Raw genomic sequence first — 21335 nt, 5'->3', positions numbered from 1 at the left:
TCTCGCATGAGAAAACAAGGGCTCCTGAAGGACATGCCCAGGCCGCTCACCTGGATCTCTGTGCACTGTGCCACATGGCCCCGGCACAGTGAGAACCTCATGTGACACAGTATGCTGCTGTTATTAATAAAAGTATTATTTTTTCCCAGTATAATTATGGCCCAAATATTTGCCAGTGGGTTATCCTTAGTTACTTTGGGCATCCTCAACATCTCCGATCTGTCATTTATTAAGTGGGTCATTTTGATCTAAAAAGTAGGTGTAGAATCACTGGCCTCAGGGCTAAAATAGGGGAGGGTAGAGTCGGCCAAGGAAGAGGATGAGCCTGTGGGGTTTATGATGCCACCGCCCATGGAGGGCAGTCACTCTTTCTGCTGGGCAAATATGGCTACAGAGTTTTAGGAAGGTTTATCAATTCTAACAATCCCACGTTTGGGATGAGAGAACTTGAGCCCAGAAAGGTTTCACAACACTCTTGTGGTCTCGCAGCTCATCAGTGGCTGAGCTGGCTCCAGACCCAGTTTCCTAATTCTAAGTCCAGCTCTCCTGTCACGCTGCCAGGATTTCAGGCTATTATCATCTCGCACCGTCTGGGGCTCATCCTTCCAGCGGTACCTACAGCTCACGGTCGGTAGAGCGAGAGCAATGGGGGTGATGTGGTGGATCCTTTCCCATAAGAGATGTCCCTGGAAAGAGAGGCAGTCCCCTCGGAAATCACCGTTTGGTTCAAACGCCACGTCCGGGACCCAGCTTTGTCCCCACGGGCCAGGACAACCCCAGGAATGTGTGTGTTGGGCCCTGAGTTGGGCTTTGAGGAGACACTACTCACGATTTGTCTCGCCTGCCGAGCCGTCTTGGGGGGCTTGCCGGTCTCCTTCGGGGAGACAAGGATTTTCCCCGGCTTCTTACTTGGGTTGGAGAGTGGGCACTGGCAGGCTTCAGGATCTGAAGGAGATATGACGAATTACCACGCCGGTTCCTAACGGAGCCCACCCTCACGTCTCAGCCCCCGGCCCACTCACAATCCCATGGCTTAGAGGGCGCTGAGCTGGAAAATTCCTAACGGAGCCCACCCTCACGTCTCAGCCCCCAGCCCACTCATGGCTTAGAGGGTGCTGAGCTGGAAGACCTCCAGGAGGAGGTCTCAGACACAGATGTTCCTCTCTCACTCTGCACTGGTGAGAAGCAAAGGGACTACTTCCCAGGAGATGTGATTACACTGTGCCCCTTTTTCCAAGGCAGAGAGAGGTGCAGAGCCTAGCGCCTCAGCCTCGGAGGGGCTGTGTCTGGTTGCTCAGCAAGTTCCTCTCTCACGAAGGCAAAGTCCCAGCTATGGTGCCCCAGAAACCAGCTGGTTCTTCCCCTGACTCTGCCACCCACACACATGCACAGAGTGGTTTCAATTTATCGAGAATCTCCATTCCAGGTCCCGCAGAGTGAGGATGACAAGTCCTCATGTGCTAAACATAACTAAGCCGGAATTCAGATAATCCTTTTCCCCTGTGGTCCTCAGTGTCCGCTCAGGCTTTCTCTCAGTGACTCCACAAGCCCTGGAGGGACACGGACAAGCAGGCATCATGTCACCTTGGAAGTGACATGGTAGGGGGAAGAAGGGCTTATGACTACAGTTTATATACAGCCAGCACAGCGCACGCTCCTTTGGTATTGTGACACCAGGTCAGAATTTTTTGCCAAAGGGCTTTGCAACTCATAGAGCAAAGCAGAGGTAAAATGTGACTCTGAAACAGGCCACAAAGCAGGGAGACCCACTCATCCCGGTTTGCCTGGGCCTTTCCTGGCTTCAAGTACCGAAAATCTCATGTCCTGGGAAACCTTTCAGTTTCAGGGAAACTGGGTTGATTGGCCACTCTATCAGAAAGACAAAACAGAACAAAAGAGGACAAAAACTAGAGCCCTAGATAAAGTGACTAACACTTTAGATTGATTTCACAGAAGAAAACGCCAGCCAAGACACTGCTTTGACTAAAACATCTAAGTTGACTTTCACTCTGGTGTTTGAAGTAATATACACAAAGAGAGACTTTAATAATAGCCCATGTTAAACAGAGAATGACTTTTATTTTTTTTGTTTATTTGTTTTAATAGGGCGGCTACCAAGCAAGATAACCTCAAGAACCTTTGACCATCCCAGAAAAATGGCGCATTGGGCAAGGGGTGGGGGAACAGAAGGGAGGGAGGGGGAGGGAGAGAGGGAAAGATGGGGCAAGAGCTCCCTTGCATCCCTCGCTCGTTTACCTTCCTGGCACCTACCTTCATCCTCATGTCCCTGGCGTATTTCTCCAGCTCTTTCCTGATGTCAGCCCTCAGCATCTTTGAGACATTGAGAACCAGCTGCTTCCACTCGATGGGCTGGAAGCTGTGAGGCTCATGGGGGACGTACAGCCCAATCTTGACCTTCTTGACTGTGTGCAGGTATTTCTTGTAGGAGTCTTCAAAGTCAAAGATAAGGTCACTCAGAGTCCTAAAGGTCAACGGCTTGTCCATCAGCTCAGCTCTTCGGCTCATGCCCAGAGAGCCATAGCGGCCGTCACAGTAAATCCCCAGCACAACATGGTGAAAGTAGTTTCCTGAGAAGTAGGTTTTAAAGCTGATGGGGAAGCGCTCAATGGAAGGCTGTCCATTGGTTAAGTATCTTAGACAATCTGAGTTAAGGAAGAGAAAGGAGGCCTTGAACATTCAGAGCCTGGACTCCCAGGAAGCGAAAGTGGCCCGTAGGTCAGTGAACCCACTCCTCTGCCTCTGAGCAGGCCCGCATCTAACCTTCCCCGACTAATCCTCTTATAAAAGATTCACTCGATTATCTTGGAGTACCTATATGACATGGTACAAACCCAAACCAAATTAATATGGGACAAAGAGGGAAAACTTGCCATCTTCTTTAGTAATTAAATAAAGGTAAAACAAAACAGGAACAAGGTACTTTTGCTTCCCTTGGTTTTCTACAGGGAATGACAAGCTATTAAAGGTTTTTTGTGTGCGTGCAATTGGGATGACATCCCAGAAGTTAATTCTGGCTGGAGTATGTGGGACAGACCAGGAATTAAAGGTCTCCGCAATGGTTCAGGGGAGAAATGACAAACAGAATCAAGACAAGGCAACGGAGCTGTAAAAGAGACAGACTGGCTGATAATCGAGACGGTAAGGGACAGAAAGGTATCAGAATGGGTCATACATGCACCTCGTCTGCTCTTCTCATTGGCCCCGTCACGGCAATGACAGAGGCCTTGGGTACCACACAGAACGCTGTCTGTAACACCCGAACTTCAGGCTCCCCTCAGTCCCCAACACACTTGGCGTCACAGTTAAGATCTCTCCACGTATCTGGCCCTTTTGGATGGAATAACCCAGTCTCTTCACTCTTACCTCAAGTTTAGGCCCGGTAACCCTTCAGGGTGCAGCTCCCAGTAACTGCCCCACTGACTCCATGTCCTGGGACAAGGGACAAGAGGCACCACATCCTCAAGACCATCTCGAAGTGCCTGGACAGCCCTGGCAAGGCCGTGGTGGCACAAGGACCCAGCTTCTCTGGAGAGGAAGACTGGAAACTTATAAAGTCACTCCTCCGCTGGAAATCTTTGGTCACTCCCAAGTGTTCCTATGATAAAGAATAATCCAGGTGCTGAACATGGTGGCTTCTGCATGGTAAGTGCTCAGCATATGGGTACCGTTCTCCACTCTCTGAAAATCCATCTTCGCCATTTCTTGCTCTTACTCCAATATACTTTCCACACAGTGGCCAGAATGATCTACTGACAACATTCGGTACATGTCACTTTACTGCTTAAGTTTTCACTGTCTCTCATCTTCTCCGGGACTTGAGCCAATTAAATCCCTTAGCAAAGTCTTGTCATGATTCGGTCCCTGCTCGTCATTCCTTTGTACAGTCTCATTTCCCCCACTCCCTGGCCTAGCACCCTACCCTACAGCAGACCTGTGACATTTTTGAAGGATACGCCAGACCAGAAAAAAAACCACAGGTCTATGTCCACTGCCCTCAGCACACATATTGCCCCATAATACAAGGCCAAATATAACTGAAAATTTTAAACGACATTTAAATGACCTTTACATTGCAAAGCTGTGAGATCAAAGTGATCTATGACATTTTCCAAAGACATGCCACTAAACACACCCTGTACTACATTATGTCCCTGCTCTTTTATGGCTTCACTCACCAGCAGTTTTACAGTGTGGGGGATTCAAATCCAGCAGAGATCTCTGGGGTCTCCTGAGAATCCTGAGTGATAAGGATGCTGTGGGCTTGCTCCCTCTACTCCCGGGGTTCACACAGGCTGCACGCTGACTGGAACAGCCTCACTGATATCCATTCCTGGGTGTGATACCTTCCCTGACCTTCCTCAGCCCATGAGGTATTCCTCTACCACCACCACCCCCCGCAAGAACTCCAACAGCACCTGGTCCTATTCATCCGGCATTCTAATTGTTTGTTTGTATCTTGGGATTGTGCATCTTTCCATCCAAAGGGCATAGCAGGATCCTGGCACACGGAAGTGCTTGGTTAATGCTTGCTGAGGGAAGGAACCTTAGATTGTGAGGATCCATTTCCTTACACTTAAAAGGACTGCACTCAGCAGGGGGCTCATCCCAGTACCTTTAATAGAAAGCAGCTGACAGAACCCAGCCCCAGCCATGAAGTCAGCCTTGTCCTCTGCCCTCGATGTAATCACAGAGGCTCCGCTCTATAACAACAGTTACCTGCTTTCTCTCCACTTCGTCATGTGAGATTAGCTGGCAGTCAGGGAGTGAAATCACATCCTTCTGAGCCCTCTCACATAAATTCTTTCTTGCTTTCTGGGACGAGTTATCCGAGGTTGGAATAAGGGAAAGTTGTTTAAATCAGTTTAACAAACACTTACTGAGTGGGCGGCTCCTGTGCCAGACAGCCTGCTGGGCAGGGCTGGGCGCTAAAGAATGAAGCCCTTCTCTGGAAGTCTGGTGAGGAGACAGACTCAAAATGGACACAATATGATCAGTATGGAGGTTCCTCAAAAAATTAAACATTGAGTTACCTTATGATCCAGCAATTCCACTGCTAGGTGTATACCCAAAAGAATTAAAAGCAAGGATTTGGACAGATATTTGCACACCCATGTTCATAGCCACATTATTCACAATAGTCAAAAGGTGGAAACAACCCAAATGTCCATAGATGAATGAATGGATAAACGAATGTGATTTATACATACAATGAAATACGATTCAGGCTTAAAAAAAGAAGAGAATTCTGACACTTGCTACAACATGGATGAATCTTGAGGACATTATGCTAAGTGAAACGAGCCAGCCACAAAAAGACAAAGACTATATACTTCTACTTTATGAGATACCTGGAGTTGTCAGATTCACAGAGACAGAGGGTAGAATGGTGGTTGCCAAGGGCTGGGGGGAGGGGGAAGTGGGGGTCAGTGTTTGGTGGGTGTGGGTTTCAGTTGGGGAAGAGGAAGTTCTGGAGATGGTTGGTGGTGATGGCTGCACAACAGTTAATGGTCTCAGTGCCACTGAACTAGACACTTAAAAATAATTAAAATGGTAAATTTACGTTACTCTTCTCTCTCTCTCTCTCTCTCTCTCTCTCTCTCTCTCTCTCTCTCTCTCTCTCTCTCTCTCTCTCTCTCTCTCACACACACACACACACACACACACACACAATGTGATATATGCTGTAAGAGAAACAAGCCTGGAGACCTCAAAGAGAGAAGAGGCCCAAAAATTAGTCTTATGGAAAAGTGGGAGTGGGGAGGAGACGGGAGAGACCACCAGTTACAAGTCACCAATCTCTAGGATGTGTTCCATCACTGTGGCCATCAGTAAAGCCTTGGAACAACTGGGAACCAAGAGGGAGGGGAGAGGAAGGGGAGATGAGGGCAGGGAGTCCACCTGAGATCTCCTAGGGAAGGGGGAGCAGCCGAGCCCCAAGCTCCGGGAAGATCTGTCCACATCCAGCCTGCGAGGGGTGTGCGTAACCTGCCTCCACTAACGTACCTGTTCCATGAGCAAACCACAGTACTTTAGGACCATGATTAGACCCCACCAAGGTCGGCGATGGCCCCCGAGGGACTGCCAGGATTCAGAAGATAATCTGGAACCAGAGGTCTCTCTCTCCAACACACAGGTAAAAGTGCACACACATTCAAGCAAGATTAAAAGAAGAGGCTCTTCGAGAAGGAATCCTGACCTCCAGGCTAATGTCGACCAAGAGAAAACGAGGAAGGACACGGGCTTCCCCGCAGCCGCCAAGCAGACCTGTTTCAGGGTTGTCACCACTTGTTTCCCAGGACCTGTGTCATGTCCTTCACTGTGCCCGAGAGGAAAGCAGGGCACAGCGATGCTGACACAGAGCAAAGAGCAAAGACAAAGATGCTGTAACTTTTAGAATTCAGGTCTATGTTTCTTGTCTGTATCCAAGAGTCAAATTTCCCTGCGTTCAGCACCGTGAGCTGAGCCTCTCCACCTTCCCTGCACTTTTCTGAAATGTCACACCGGTAAGAAAAAAGGGAAAGCAAGAACACATTACCTCGGATTTGGACAGGCCAAGGCTGGTCACAGGTCTGTCCCCACAGTCCCACAAAGTTTTAGGTAATTCCTGTAACCTACTGTAAGGCTTGGATTTCTAAAATTGCACAGACACAAGACTACTATGCACACGACTGTTACATAAAGCAAGACAACCTCTGTCCAGCTGCACTCAGACATCTATCGGCAGCGGCTCTGGCGTGAGCTAGTCCGCCTGGTAAAGGGCCTGCACTTGTGATCCGCCCCCACTGATCTCCACCAGCAAATCCCCAAAGATTGATAGTTCAACCCCGTTAAACTTGCAGGAGGCTCTGCCCAACAGCTGTGGCTGACTCCTGCCACCAGGTGGGGGAGCTGAGCCATCTGCTGCCCCCAGACATCCTGCTGGGCTCCCAGATACACATTTCATCTCCTTTGCGGGGAGCAAAGAGGAGGTCTGAAAGGTGAGTTAGGGAGGGGCCTCAATAAGGCTCAAGTTTCCATTTTTCAAATGCCAGCCTGGGCACCTGTGAATAACCATTTCCGATCAGGGCTGCCAGTGCTCTGTGGACCGGACCACAGAGGCACAGAAATTCCTCTTTCCATAAAAAGTGTCCAGGAGATCAGGAAAGCAGACTAGGTGTGTCCCACTGTCCCCGGCCTGGTTCTGAGCCATCCGTCCTTTTGCCGACTGCTGCATCTCCTTCCTCTCCTGGTTTTCCTTCTACCTCTTGAGCTGTTCTTCTTAGTCTCATTCATGGGCATTTTGCATCCAATGAGACCAAAAAATAGTGAGATTTCATCCTTGCTCTTTTTCTCTTCTCGCTCCTTGAACAGCATCTACCATCCCCTAAATACTCACAGCTCCCAAACTTGTATTTCCAGCACGGAGTCCCATCCTGAGCTCCACACTGGAAATATCCCACCGCGACACCCACAGGAACCTCAAATTCAACATGTGCAAATCTGAACTCACCTCCCCATAAATCTGATCCTCCTTTTTAAGTCCTTCTCTCAGATTGGCATTTTTACCCAACCACCCAGTTTTCTAAGCCAGATAAGTGGAGTCACAGCCTCTTTCTCCTAACTCCTCATACCTAATAAGCTGCAAGTGGTGTTGACACCTCTAGCTCCTTCTCTCCACCTTCACTGCTGCCGTTTTAGTTCAGGTCTTTACCTCACCTCTCTGCCACTCTCTTTTCTGCAGCCCACCCTCCAGACTCATCCAGTCCAGAAACGTGTGTTGACTCCTTCCTCATCAAATTCACCCCGCTGGCCTCCAAGTCCTGTAAATTCTACTGCCTTCATCTTTCTTGACACCGTCCCCTCAAATCCATTCCCATTGCCAGGACCACAGTTTAGGCACCCCCATTTCCCATCCCCATGTCCATCGTGCAACAGTTTCTAACTGGCCCTGCAGATCCATCCCCAGCCTTTGCCAGTCTGTCCTTCAATCTGCACCAAGAGCTACCTCTCCGAAGTGTCACCTCTGCTCCAGAGCTTTCATCTGGGCTGCCCAACGCCTTTTGGAAAAAGGTCGCACTTAGCATAGCACTAAGGACCGAACTGGTCTTACCTGGAACCTCCTCTCAAGCTCATGACTTGCCATGTTTCCTTGGTCGCTGTCCCTTCCAGGCACCCACCCCAAAGGACTGGGTGTCCCCTTGCTCTCCTGTCAGATCACGTTCTACGGCCATCGCCACTAATAAGTCAGCACCGCCACAGTTTTCTGGACCATATTCACCTCAGGCTAAATATGTCCAGGAGTCAGGACAGAAAGTGTGGGAGGGACGAGATCCTTGTTTCAGCTCTACGTCCCGTAGAGTCAGAACATTGCATGGTCCCTTCCACAACCCGCTCTCAGAATTTCCCCTGGAGATGGGTTTGGAGGATCTCATTTCCCCTTCAGTGTCTTTCCCGTTGCCATGCCAGGTCAATGCAAAAAACAAGGATATAAACTCTATTTCCTCTAAGTTAGAATTCTCCTTATGACTAGTGAGGCTGGCCTGAGAGCTGGCCCTGATGCAGGCTTTAGCTAACAAGTTACACTGATGATGGTCCAAGGAACCAAGCTCTGACTTTGTTCAACTCCAGATGGTGGAAGTTAAAGAGAAGCATCAGGAGAGTTTGATACTTTCCTCCAAGGAGACAACAGCCATCATTTCTGTGGATCTAGGATGTTAAAGGCACAACCAGCCTCATAGTGAGACCACTGTCTAAGGAGTAAACTTAAGCAAACATAACTTAAAGGATACATGCCCAGGATGACAGCTTCAAGGCATTTGATAGGCAAGGACTCTCGAGTCATTTCTTTCGCTGTTTCCATCAACCTGTAGGATAGAGCACAGCAAAGGATCTCAGGACTTATTTATTGATGCAGGTGGTCTGTCAATCCATCATCATGCCCATCTCCGCACCAGGCACCATGCAGGAATACGGAGGGAAAGGAAGAACTCACCTCGCAGGAGAGGGCCAAAGCACATCTGCTCTCAGCACAACCCAAATCCTAAATTCTCCGCCCCTCTCTCTTCAAGAGCTAGCTCCTGGATGTTAGTGCCCATATCCCATAGCCTCCTCCCACATGCCCCAGGACAAGGAGCACAACACAAAGCAAGTAAAGGTGGCCACAGGAAACAAATTTCATAGGCCTCCCCCGAGCCCTGTTAGAGTTAGTCTCCACCACTGAGTCTAGCTGTCAGAGGGGCCGGACCCCAGCCCCACCTCCAACATGGCCCTAGGCAACCCCCATTCTCCACCCCGACAGACTAGGTAGGATATCTGAGCCCTGAGATGCAGGGTGGGAGCGTAGGAGGAGTTGGCAGCTCTCAGGTAGGAGAGAGGTCACCTTGCCCGCAGATCATGCACCACTTACCCACTCAGAGGTCTCATTTTCCTAATTTCAAAGAACTGGGTCCCTGTATGATTGTATCTGTGTGAAGTATGTAAAGGGAAAGTGACAGAAAACTCCGAAGGTCCCAGGAATCCAGCAGAGGAAGCTATGCATTGATTTCTCAGTAGGATGAGGAAGTAGGGACTTTCCAGATAGTGTCCAGTAGCCAGAGGTAGTCGACAGCCTCTGACTCCTCACTGTCCTGCCCTGGAAACTTAACTTCTAACTTAGGCCTCAAAGCACACTGGACCTTTATAATAGCTACTTTCAATCTGCTCTGGATTCTGGTTAGTTGAATACATGTCTTAATTCACCAACTAGACTACAAGCTATTTGAGAGTTGAGACCATTTATTTATCATCTTCATATCACCCATAAAGCTTGGCACCAGCCAACATATTCCAGTTAGCAAATATTATTAAATGAATGGGAGATGGGTGGACAGATGCATGAATAAATGTGTGGATGGGTGGAAGGGTAAGTGGATAGATGGATGGATAGATAAATGGATAGATTAAAGGAAGGAAGGATGAATGTAATTGATGGAATGGAAGGGTAGATGGATGGATGGAAAGCTGGCTGGCTGTATGGATAGACAGAAGGGTGGGTGGGTGGATGGATGGATGGATGGATGGATGGATGGATGGATGGATGAAATAGAAGAAATGGAAGGATGATGGATAGAAGGGTAGATGTATGGCAATAGGGTTTCTCAGTAGCACACAGACTCTGCAACAGAGCTTACTGTGGAGACATCGCTTTCATGTTACGCCTGACCTGACACTTGACATTGATTACTAAACCTGAGAAGATGACAACATTATCCACAACCTGGGATTTAGCTGGATACCAAGAAGGTCTCAGGGACTGACAAGCCTGCACCAGGTCACCCTGAAGGACACCAAAGATTCCCTGATGTCATGCTCTCTGAGAGTGGATCTTAATTTTTCAGAGCCTAAAGAAAAGTTGCTTTGCATGTTTCCCTATCCTGCCTCAAACAAAATCCCATAGGAAAGTGCATATTGGGAAGGTGCCAATGAAACATGAACTGGTATCCCAGATGCAGTGGGTGTATGAGATTAGATGTGTGCCCCCACCAACAGTGGTAGAGGCAATGCAGAAGGTGGGTGATACTGACCACCTAAAGACACTGCACATCCTCCTGAGAACAGCTAGTATTCCCACTCAGATATTAGATGTGTGCCCCCACCAACAGTGGTAGAGGCAGTGCAGAAGGTGGGTGATGCCGACCACCTAAAGACACTGCACACCCTCTGAGAACAGCTGGGATTCCCACTCATACACGAGCACATATAACAACCACCTGAGGAGCTCGTTACAAGCAGATTCTGGGCTTCACTCCTGAAGATTCTGATTTCAGGTCATGGTTTTAACCCTAGATGCCATTCAGAGTCACGCCATCTTAGATGGCTGAATTAGAAGTTCCAGGGTGAGGGCCAGCAGCTGATTTGAACAAGCTCACCAGCAGTCTGGAAATTACCGGCATGGCCATAAGGATAACCAGGAACAAATTCAGGCTTGCCCAGCTTTTAAAAAATACAACATACGAACCCCTGGAAATAAAAGAGAAAAATGAGGAGCTACTTATTCTCACTGTAAAGTTATTTTTTATATTATTTTATTACTTTACTGTACCAAAGGTTTCACTCAAACAATGAGATTCCTGGTATATTTAAAGTAGAATTCAATTGGCAAAAAAATCAAGGTATATGCCCAACTTTCTCTATTTATATATATGTAGTTTATATATCTAATGCGTAATGTCAGACAAACCTATAATAAAATAATAATAAATTACCTGGCCATCTTTTCTCTGTTACTAACAGTCAGTAGCCCCTGAAAGCAAGCCGGGGGGAATGCTTCCTATTAACACCACCTTCAGAGTAAGAGACTCACTGAGCCCAAGTCCACCCTCAGAAGGCTCCTCCCACGCAGAGCTCAGGAGGCACCTCTTTCCAGAACCCCAGACAAGATCAGCACTCTTCGTAGCCAATGATCTGAGGCTGTCAGAAGGAAAGGCAGGATTTGTCCTCTCACGTCCCCACTGCCAGCCAAGCACATCTAGAGTTAGGGCTGGCCCTAAGCGGTCCCCATACTCTAGCACCAGTCACTGTGTTCAGAACAAAGCAGTAGGAAGTCCCAAGGAACTAAATAAATGTAAGAAGGCAGAATGAGAGGCCACACTCCACTTTCTTTGTGTGGCGGCCCTAGCGGCCAGGTGACAGGGAGCATGGTCCCAGCAGCCTGCTGATGCTTTCCTTTCTCCGCCCTCTCTACAGTCAGTGATCTAGGTCAGTGGCCGTCACAACTCATCAGAGAAGAGAAAATAAATTTAAAAAGCAGATCCTTCAGGACAACAGTGAAAACTTGGCTGAGAACGTGCTGTGGGGTTTATAGGAGAAAGGGCAGATGACGTATAAGGCACACGCAGATTTGCCCCCATCGGTGCATTTCCGGCCAGGTTCACTCTCTTTAACCCCTGGCCAGTGGTCCTTGTGAAGACCATGTCTTAGGCAGAAATGGGGAGCCACTCTAATTTCTATCACTTTCTGGAATATTCTGTGAGGTCTCGGTCACATCCAGAAAGGCTCAGCTCTTGGGGTCCAGGCCTTCTACCCTGGCAGCAGTTTGTGCTCCCGGACCACATGGGGCTCCCCATGTGAAGTTTCAGCTGGGGGGTCAGCACGCCAGATAGCTATCCCGCGGCTGGGGCTGTCTGCTCCACGCCTGGAGGCTGGCGCTGCCTTCTCCCTGGAATACTGCTTTAGGATTCCACTGGGAAGACGCCATGTAGGGGAGTTCATAATCTGTCACGTGAGAACTGAGAGGCTAATCAAGTAACCTGCCTACCCAAAAGAGAGGGAACTGGTGTTATTCCCGGCTGGTAGTACCCATCCCATCAGGGAAGTCACAGAAATCCACAGGAAAGATTCTTGCCTATAGCACCAAGAGGAGGGGCCGCTTCTGGGGCTTGTGGACATGTGTCAGTGCCCCATGAAATCCTTTCTGCTTAGTTCTTTGAGGAGGAAGGACAGAGGTCAGTAGAGGCTTGATCTCCAGGACAATGCGCTGAGGGCCTAGGGCGGTGGCAGCTGCCTCTGCAGGGAGTCTGATGCTGGCTTAGTTCTGAGATCCTACTGACTTGCTTGGGCAAACAGCCTGTCCCTCTCATGTACACCTCTGCCTGCCCAGCTCCCATCTGACTCCCATTCCTGATAAAACACCAGAAGCGGCCAGCAGGCCATCCGCCTCGGCCCCTTTGTTCTACAGTGTTGCTCATGTGGGCCCTCAGAGCTGATCTAATCCTGACTGCACATGACCTGAGGACAGTGGCAGAGAAAAGAACCACAGTCTGGCTGGTCTGAACGCATTCTGAACCCACAGGGCCCCTCGGCCATTCCTCAAGCTCAAGCGAGGGGAGAGGGCCCCCATCCCAAAGCCCCACTCGTTCATGCAGAATGGAGCAAGGCCACCAGTCTGGTTGGCTGGGGGGCCAAAGGCAAGTGGGCCTCATGGAGATTATGAGTGGTCAGGATGAACGCAAAAAGTGAGAGGAAAGAAAAGGAACGGAAGACTAGGGGTGAAGAGAGAGAGAGAAAGACAGTAAAGGAAGAGAGGAGGGAAAGACAACCAGAAGGAGAAGGTAGAGAAAGAGGGGGAGGCTCAAGGTGGCCCCCCACTGCCTCGCTGCCCTCTTGCTGTCCCGCCTAAAGGGAGAAGGGTCTGATCATCGCAATTACATCCTCTACGATCACTCCTTCTAGGCTCTCACGTAGGAACATCCCTCCATGCCCGCCCTCACCAACCTTAGAGAGCACTTGCTGACCAGCTGGGGACAGACATGCCACCCAAGCTTGCGATCACCACGTCTGTCCCCTGGCTGGGTCTGCTCAGACCCTGGTTGGAAGGATACTGTAGTGTCTTCATGTAGTTCTGGACTGCCTGGAGCCAGTCTGGGATGGTCATCGACAGCCTGTAGTTTGGAACCTGGGGCACTGAAGGCTGCAGAGAAGTAGAGAGAGACCTTTTTATCAAGGAGATGCTCTGAGGGCCAGGGCCTGGGGACAGGCCCAGGGCTGAGACCACTAGAGAGCTGCTCCTGAGAGCAGGTGGGCACCCTGGCATGGTCACCTGCTAAGCGGTGCCTCCTGAACAAGGTCCTCCCACACCCGTGAGTCTCTGCTAAAAGTCTCCCTCAGCATTCCATCTACACACACTCGGCCCTAGGTCACAGTGGCTCTCTAAGGCCCTCTGCGTCATGTGAGTGTAAACACAGCCAGCCTCCCCACGGGAGCCTCAGCAGGACCACATCCTATAGTATCCCCACAATCCCCAAACCCCTGAGCATGGGCCAGGATGTTGGCAGAGGTGCGCCATTAAGCCTCGCACTTACTGCACGTCTACACCTTCTGCTGCATGGCTGGCGTGACCTACATACGTGCTCCACTCCAGGGCGCCACTGAACACAGGGTGAATGGTGCCCAGAAGAAATGCAGCATGGCACCAGGGCTGCCATTTCTCCTCATCACCACGCTCCGCCACGCCCACCGAGTCCTCTCCCCGAGGCTGGCCCCAAATGAATTAGGAACAATTCCCCTCTTGCCTCGACTCTTCCCAGCTACGTGCAGCTCCTCTGACTCATGAGCCCGTCTCAGCCTTTTACCCCTCACGGCTGCTCGATTATCTCCTTGTTTCCAAGTCTGCCGCTTAGTCGACACTCACTGAGTGTCTGCACAGCATTCGGGGAAGAGAAAGGAGCAATGCAGGCAAGGACAGGGAGGGGGCGGTAAACGCCTCTGGTCTGGAACTTCGAGCTAAGACACCTCTGGACTCTGAGCAGCACTGCCAACAGGGCCACGGGCGAGAACAAGCCGGGGCTGCCCACCAGACTGCTGCGGGGAAGCGAGGGGCGTTTCTGCTTTATTCCCCTATGTGTCTGTCTCTTTACCTTGCCTCTCTGGTGGGGTGGGGCTGTTGGGGACAGAGACACTCAGCCCACGTGGGTCTTTGGCCGCTGCGGTACTGCTGTCAGGATGGAGAGAGGAGGCTCCTCCAGGCTTACGCTGCTTAGGGAGGAGCAGAAGGGGCCTCGGGACAGATTAGCTCTATCCCAGGAGGAGACGCAAGGGAGGCCCCGGGGATTTAGGGCTTAAGTGATGGATGATGAAGCTGCTGATGAACAGACATGGGGATGGTGCTGAGCAGCATGGCTGGGCACCAGAGCTCTCCAGACCCCCGGGCTCAGGCCCCACAGAGAAGCTGCAGGGCGGCTACCCCCTCCCCCAGCCTGAGAGGGGTGGGGGGGGCTCCCACACCCCTACACCCTGTGCTGCGCGCTGCATTTACTTAAAATGCCACCTCTCAGTGCCTGTTCTCTCATCTTCGAAACTTCCTACTGCCCCTTTGACAGAAAGGAAACTAGTTACACTTCCCACTTCACAGCCAAGTTGCCGTGTGTGTGTGTGTGTGTGTGTGTGTGTGTGTCTGTACGTGTGAATGTAAGAGTGTGTGCGCACACACACAGCTGTTCTGTGAACTACATTTGATTACAACATATCAACTCAACTCACATTCTTGCCTAGAAGAGTCATTTTTGGGAGCAAAATGTTCTAATTTGAACATTTGCTCAACTGCCACCCCCAGCAAGTCAAAATATGAAGAGTATCCTTTGTTTTCTGCCCTAACAAACACCAGGAAGTATCTGGCTTTTTTTTTTTTTTTTTTTTTTTTTTGCAGTAACATCCACTGATCTACCCAAACATGGAATTCTGTGTAAGAATGTTCCAGAGATTTTACAGAGAAGTGAGGAGACAGGGGAGACGTGGACGAATATCTCTTCAGCACCCCCCGTGTCGCAAGCTCTAGAGCAGGTACAAAGGGGAAGGGGACACAGACATAGAGGAAGGGAGGGAGGAGATGACACAGTTCATTAAGGCACGAGCATATTTCTACAAGAAAAGTGCTGTTGGTATCTATTTAATAGAAAATCTGGTAAGCATGGGGAAATGCCCCATAAAATCACAGGCCGCCAGAGGCAGGGCGTCATTGGCCAGAGCCCTGAGGTGGCCAGAGTGACAGGGTTCTGAGTCAGCTATGGGGGCTGACCTCCGAATTATTTTGATTCTCCCAAGCCCAACAGAGACCACAAGAGCCGGATGATGGAGTAGGAGTCAGGAGGCAGCTGGTCCTTAGACTAGCAGCCCTGTGGCGCCCAAGGGCTTTTAAAAACAGCTGCCTGGTTACCTCAGCCCCTGCAGAGAGTGAGTGCAGGAGCTGCGGCCACATTCCCCAAACCCCAGCTGGGGCCACATTCCCCAAACCCCAGCTGGGGAGCAGAGCCGTGGTGGAGAGAGGAGCTGAGACTGCTGAGGGGGTGATGTCATCTGCCACCACTCACCCTGACTGGGGCTCAGGCTGCGGCTCAGCTCCCAACCAGCCCCTCGGGCTGCCAGTGCCCCCACAGGACCATGGACTGTTAACCAGGTGGGCTCCTTGGGGTGTGATTACGCATCCCACACAACAAGGTTTGAGATCCTGCTCTGTCACCTGCTGGCTGAAGACCCTGGTCAAGCTGCATGACCTCTCTAAGCCTTCATTTCCTTCGTGATAAAAGAGGAGAATATCATCTACTTCAAGCCTTCTGGGATGGTTACGAGGATTAGATGACCTAATGTATAAAGCAGACAACTTGGGGCCCGGCGCTCGGTGCTCTTTAAGTGTTAGCTGTGTTATTATTGACCAGCAGTGTGCTTTCAGGGGTCTAGAATGGGGAAGCCTGAAAGGTCTTCCCTTTCCAGCAACTGGAAAACAGAACTGGCAGAGCCTGAGTCCCTGGACACGGGGAGCATCACGAAGACGCCTTCTCACGCCCAAAAAAGAGGATGAAAACATCCACTTATCCCTGAGACCATGAGTTAATCTTCTTAAGTCATGAAGAGTTCACACAAAGTGATAAGAAAACTCTTCAGGCCGCAAAGAAAAAAATGGCCCCAAAAGGTGTAAGCAACCCAAGTGTCTGACAACAGATAAATGGATAAATAAAACGGGGTGAATACACACAATGAAATATTATTCAGCCATAAAAAGCAAGGATATTTGACACATGCTACAACATGGATAAATTTCAAAGACCTTATCCTAGGCGAAATAAGCTGGTCACAAAGGACAAATATTGTAGGACTCTTCTTATATGAGGTTCGTACAGTAGTCAAATTCATAAAGACAGAAAGAAGGGTGGTTGCCAGGGGCTGAAGGAGGAGAAATGGGGAGTTAGTGTTTAATGAATACAAAGTCTCAGCTGGGGAGGAAGAGAAGATTCTGGAAATGGAAGGCGGTGATGTTGCACAACAACGTGAACGTACTTATTGCACAGAACTGTACATTTAAAAAATGGTTAAAATGGCAAATTATACGTTACGTATATTTTACCACAATTGCTAAAATGGCCATGAAAAGACAATTTACAAAAGGAGATATGTAATAGGGAATAAATGTTTGAAAAAATTATTCAAGCTCCCTGATAGTTTAAGAAGTACAAATTAAAGCAAAATGTCATTTTTCACCTCTCCAACTAGCAGAGATATTCCGATATGTAGATACTCAGTGTTGGTGAGGGTGCTCTCAGACAGCAGGTTAGGAACATAAATTGGTACCTTTTTATGAAGATTCCAGGGCACACCCCTTTTGTTTTCTCCCTGATGGGGATCCTGAAAGTCCCTCATGTTATTTTTCTGCCCTATTTCACCTGAAACTCTAACCGAGCTTTTCCATGGACCCTCCCCTCGAAGTTCCTGCCTCATGCCACCTGCATCCAGCCCCCTCAGGCCACAGCCCAGCTGATGAAGGCAGAATCTAGAGGGCCCTCTCCACACAGGCACCGTGCCTATGGCCAGGGGGTGGGGGTCTTGGGGATGGGGTTGTAGAAGGAGAGAGTGAAGGGGACAGGAAACTGGTTATTCAAGAACAATGAAACAAACCACAGGCAAGGCTTTTGTAGACGAGCTCTCTTTCACTCCATTCTTGCCAAACACAATGACCTGTCAGAAGAATGCAAGGGGAAGGGATGGGGATGGACACAAGTGTGTATCATCACCATGGCATCACCATGTGGGAGAGAAGGGGGAAGCCAGAAGGGAGCCAGGGAGGCAGCGAGAGCCCCTGGCATCAGGAATCTTTGATAAGAAAGAACAAGGAGAAAGCAAAGCCTTTCGCTGTCCCTGCTCTGAAAAGTACACTGGGCGGGCACCAGGCAGGAGAATCTCCTGAGGCAACCTGGAGAGCACGGAACATCACTCATGAGCCCAGGACGGGCCCCAGGCCTCTGCATCAGGGGCAGCCAAGAATCGTGGATAGTGGCCTGGTACAAAGGCCCAGGGGTCACAACCTCGGGAGGAGCAGCAAGAACAGACGAATGCAGGACGGGGGAGGAGGGAGCTGCCAGAGTGAACCAGCAGGGGGCAGGAGTGGAGCCCTGACTGCAGCAAAGCCTCACCCCACAGCACTCACACTTCACTGGGGCAAAGCTGAATCCTCTAATGCAAATTACTTACCATTTGAGATCAACGTGAGCACAAGGCACAAGAATGTGAGGTCTGCAAGAAACGACCCCAGCGTGGGCACCTCTCTGCCCCTCACTTCCATCCTCCATCATCCTCCAACTGACTGGAGTTGCTTTCTTGTACTATCCCTGAGAAACGCTGGCCTTCACCTAGTTAATTGTGAACTTCAAACCCAGTAACCAGAGGCCACAAATTTAAGAGGATTGTAGAGCAGGTGGGTCCCCTCCCCACTAGGTGGGAGCACCTGGACCTTCGGGCAGAACTTAACCATGGCTGCTAACAGAATGTTTAGCAGTCAAAGGACGTGTCAATCAGGCCTCCTCTTAGGCCTGTGACACCTTCCCCTGTCCACTTCCTTGCCAAATTCAACTACCAAAAATGCTTAATCTCCCTGAAACTCTCCAACCCTTCCACCGTGACAGACCACTCTTCTTCTGGGCAAAGTCCTCAGTAAGACATTGATTTGGTTAAAGAATCAAAGAACTTGGCCCAAGATGGAACAGTCTGCCAAGCCGAGTGCAAGAATAGCCCCTGAATCAGACAGGAGTGCCCCCTGGAAACGAGAGCTTTTGAACTTGTCCCCATCTCAGAGCCTATGTAGGGGTCAGTTTGAGGAATGTCGGGACCAGAGAGACAGGCAGATGCCATGATGGGGTTGGGGATGGAGAACTAACCATATGATGCAACGTAAGAGAGAGATATTAAGTTCTTAGGTTCAAAAAGCCAGTGCCCAGGTTAAGCTGGGCTTGTCCTGGCTTGGCCGGAGTTTGCGTGTGACTTTCAGGTCACAATGTGATGTGGCCACTCTATAAAGAAAGGGGCCACTCTTTTTTAAGAATACAGCATCCAGCCGCGGTAATGGAAGTATCAAGTACAAGTCTCAGGAAATAGTGATCTGTGTCCTCAGCTGCTCAGACAACATTTAGAATATTGTGTTTCATATGTGCTAATTTTAGGGGATTAATTGATGACAAACTAGCGATCATTCTAGAAAGAGGACGAGGAGAGTGAGTTGATCAGGGAACTATGACACATAATAAAAGGTTAAAGGAGTTGCCTGCGGACAAAGAAGACTAAAGGAAGATGCAGATTGACAGTGTCACAGCTCTGAGGAATGCACCTCTAGCGTCACACAGACATGTCTAGTGTCATGCGGGTCAGAATTAGAGACCTGAGACTCAAGGGTCAGAACATCATGAGATCTGAGAGTGAGAAAGAACTTTACATGAAGTCCGGTCTACTCTCATTTTAAAGATAAGAAAACTGAAGCCAAGGATTTTAAGTGAGTAATCAAGGCCACAGGCTAGAACAACACAGCCAGAACTGAAATTCAGTCCCTTCTTTACTCAAAGAGTTCCATCTCGTGACGTTCAAAGGGAGCTGTGAGTAGCAAAGGACGTCGACACATGCTGTCCTGGTGCAAAGGGCGACACAAGCATCAGTGGTGACTTGTGACTAGGTGGGGAGAAGGAGGATTTCTGTTCAGTCTAGGAGTTTCTCACCAATCAAATCTGGCCAGGCCTGGGACCAGCTGCCCTGTGAGACAATGAGCTGCTCCCCCGTCCCCTGCCCGTTCCCAGGAGGTCTTCAGAAAGAGGAAGGAATTCTGCTGAGAGGTGGGAAACTGGTCTCCACCAGCACATACAGTCCCTGATTCCCATAAAGAAAGGGGGTCCCCACACAAAAGATTGGGAGACGGATGAAGCCACAATGGTCAGTGCTGAGGGCATTGAGTTAGAAAAGCAGCACAGGACAGTAGGAAAAGGCCTCTGTCCCCTGCGGCCACCTCTCTTCCAGGTTTAAGGGCTTCCATCTCCTCCTTATGTAAGAAAAGACTCCTTTAAGTAAGGACAAGTCCAGAAGTCAGAGCGGCAGGCCAGGACCAGTGCTGTTCTGATGCTCAAGGAAGACTCGGTAAGGGTTATAACGGCTGACACTAAAGCAGGCAAGACTCTGTTGGGCACAGTGAAGATTTACTTGACCAGCAGAGTAATAAAACACAGCTACTGATTGCAGCAGGATGCTTACTGGCTCTGTCACTTCCCCCAAGGGCACACACAGCTTCCTGGCCTGCAGTGCTCAGATGCTCAGGTCACCAGATGCTCCAGGTTGAGGACTCAACCAAATGGCCTTCCAAGTCTCAGGTCTGGCATTCCTAGACCAGCCCAGGAATTTTCTCAGCCATGCTAGTGTCCCCAGGGTGCAGGGGAAACCATCTGCCATGCTACAAGCTCCCCCTCCCCAGATTCCGCAGCATTTCTCCCCCACTTTGCATTTTGATGTTTCATATAGTGACCACTGCACATCTCCCTCCCTTCGTTTTTCTAAGTTATCCTTGGCCACCAAACCAAATCAGCTCACTGGCTATTCTCCAAGGTAGAAAGTTTCACTCGTGAGCCTCTCTCTCTGTCCAGTGAGACTAATTCATCACGTCTGGAAAGTCCCTTTTAAAGCTATAGCCCAAACTCCATTTTCTTCTCGGAGCCCAGATAAGCCAGAAAAAGAGAGAATTCACTGCTTCGCAAGTTTCAGAGGTGAAAGTCACCGTCATTAAAAAAAGAAAAAAAAAATTGGCAAAAAGTCTAGAAATGATTCACGCTGAGAAGTCTGACTGGTTGAGTGCAAATTCATTCACAGCCTAATAAATCATTTCCAAGGGGGGGCGGGGGAACCAAGAGACTCCAGACAGGAAAAGCAGGATGGGACCCCCTAGGGGCCTATGCATTCTTGGCATGGCTGGTGCTATAGTTCTTGCTGAAGGAGGGTGGACATGGGGGTGAGTAAATAAATAAGACTTTGGCTCGAGATTCAAAGAAACCTTGGCACAACCTGACCTTACAGTCCCAGGACAGCAAGCACCCACCTCCCCCTCCCCCATTTCTAAGGCTTCCAAGGCAAATATCTCAATAAAGCAAAGGGGGTGGGGCTGTGGAGAAGGCCGGGGAGTAAAAGGGAGTTCGGAGCAGGACCAGAAAATGAAAATTGCCTCTATTTGCTCCATACAGGCTGAAATGGTCCCGTCAATGCCCACCCCACCCCCTCCTTGGAAGACACTGACCTTTGCCAAGAAGGTGGCGTTCCTGATAGCGCCCACCATTTCTCCCCCCTTGGGGTGCACCTTGGCCACGTGCATCCACATGCGCTCCCAGGTGTGGCTGTCGATGGGGAAGCCGCTCTTGTTAACGTGAAACAGCACCCCGCCGTCTTTGTCCTCCTCCTCCGAGCCCCCGCTGGTGGCGAGGCTCACGGGCCGCGCGTGGCTGCTCCGGGACCGGGTGCCTTTGGCGCCTTTGGGGTGGGGGCAGCGGTGAGTGTCGGCCGCGGAGCCGGTC

At 49.9% G+C, this 21335-nt stretch overlaps 1 protein-coding gene across 1 annotated transcript in view; it reads right to left on the bottom strand.

The window, feature by feature from the left end:
• Positions 1-21335, bottom strand: part of VASH2 (vasohibin 2) — a 32454-nt gene that overhangs the window by 10306 nt on the left and 813 nt on the right. Inside the window, exons 3-8 of the mRNA XM_006907714.3 lie at positions 21062-21291; positions 13359-13447; positions 9407-9463; positions 8790-8864; positions 2272-2653; positions 830-945 (exon numbers count right to left, since the gene is read on the bottom strand). Of these exons, the coding sequence (XP_006907776.1) occupies positions 830-945; positions 2272-2653; positions 8790-8864; positions 9407-9463; positions 13359-13447; positions 21062-21142 (800 nt within the window). The 5' untranslated portion in view covers positions 21143-21291. The remainder of the gene's footprint in view (positions 1-829; positions 946-2271; positions 2654-8789; positions 8865-9406; positions 9464-13358; positions 13448-21061; positions 21292-21335) is intronic.

The sequence above is a fragment of the Pteropus alecto genome, unplaced genomic scaffold, assembly GCF_000325575.1.
Source record: "Pteropus alecto unplaced genomic scaffold, ASM32557v1 scaffold101, whole genome shotgun sequence".
NCBI lineage: Eukaryota > Metazoa > Chordata > Mammalia > Chiroptera > Pteropodidae > Pteropus > Pteropus alecto.
The sequence above is the reverse complement of the archived record's forward strand: the minus strand, read 5'-3'. Positions and strand labels throughout refer to the sequence as shown.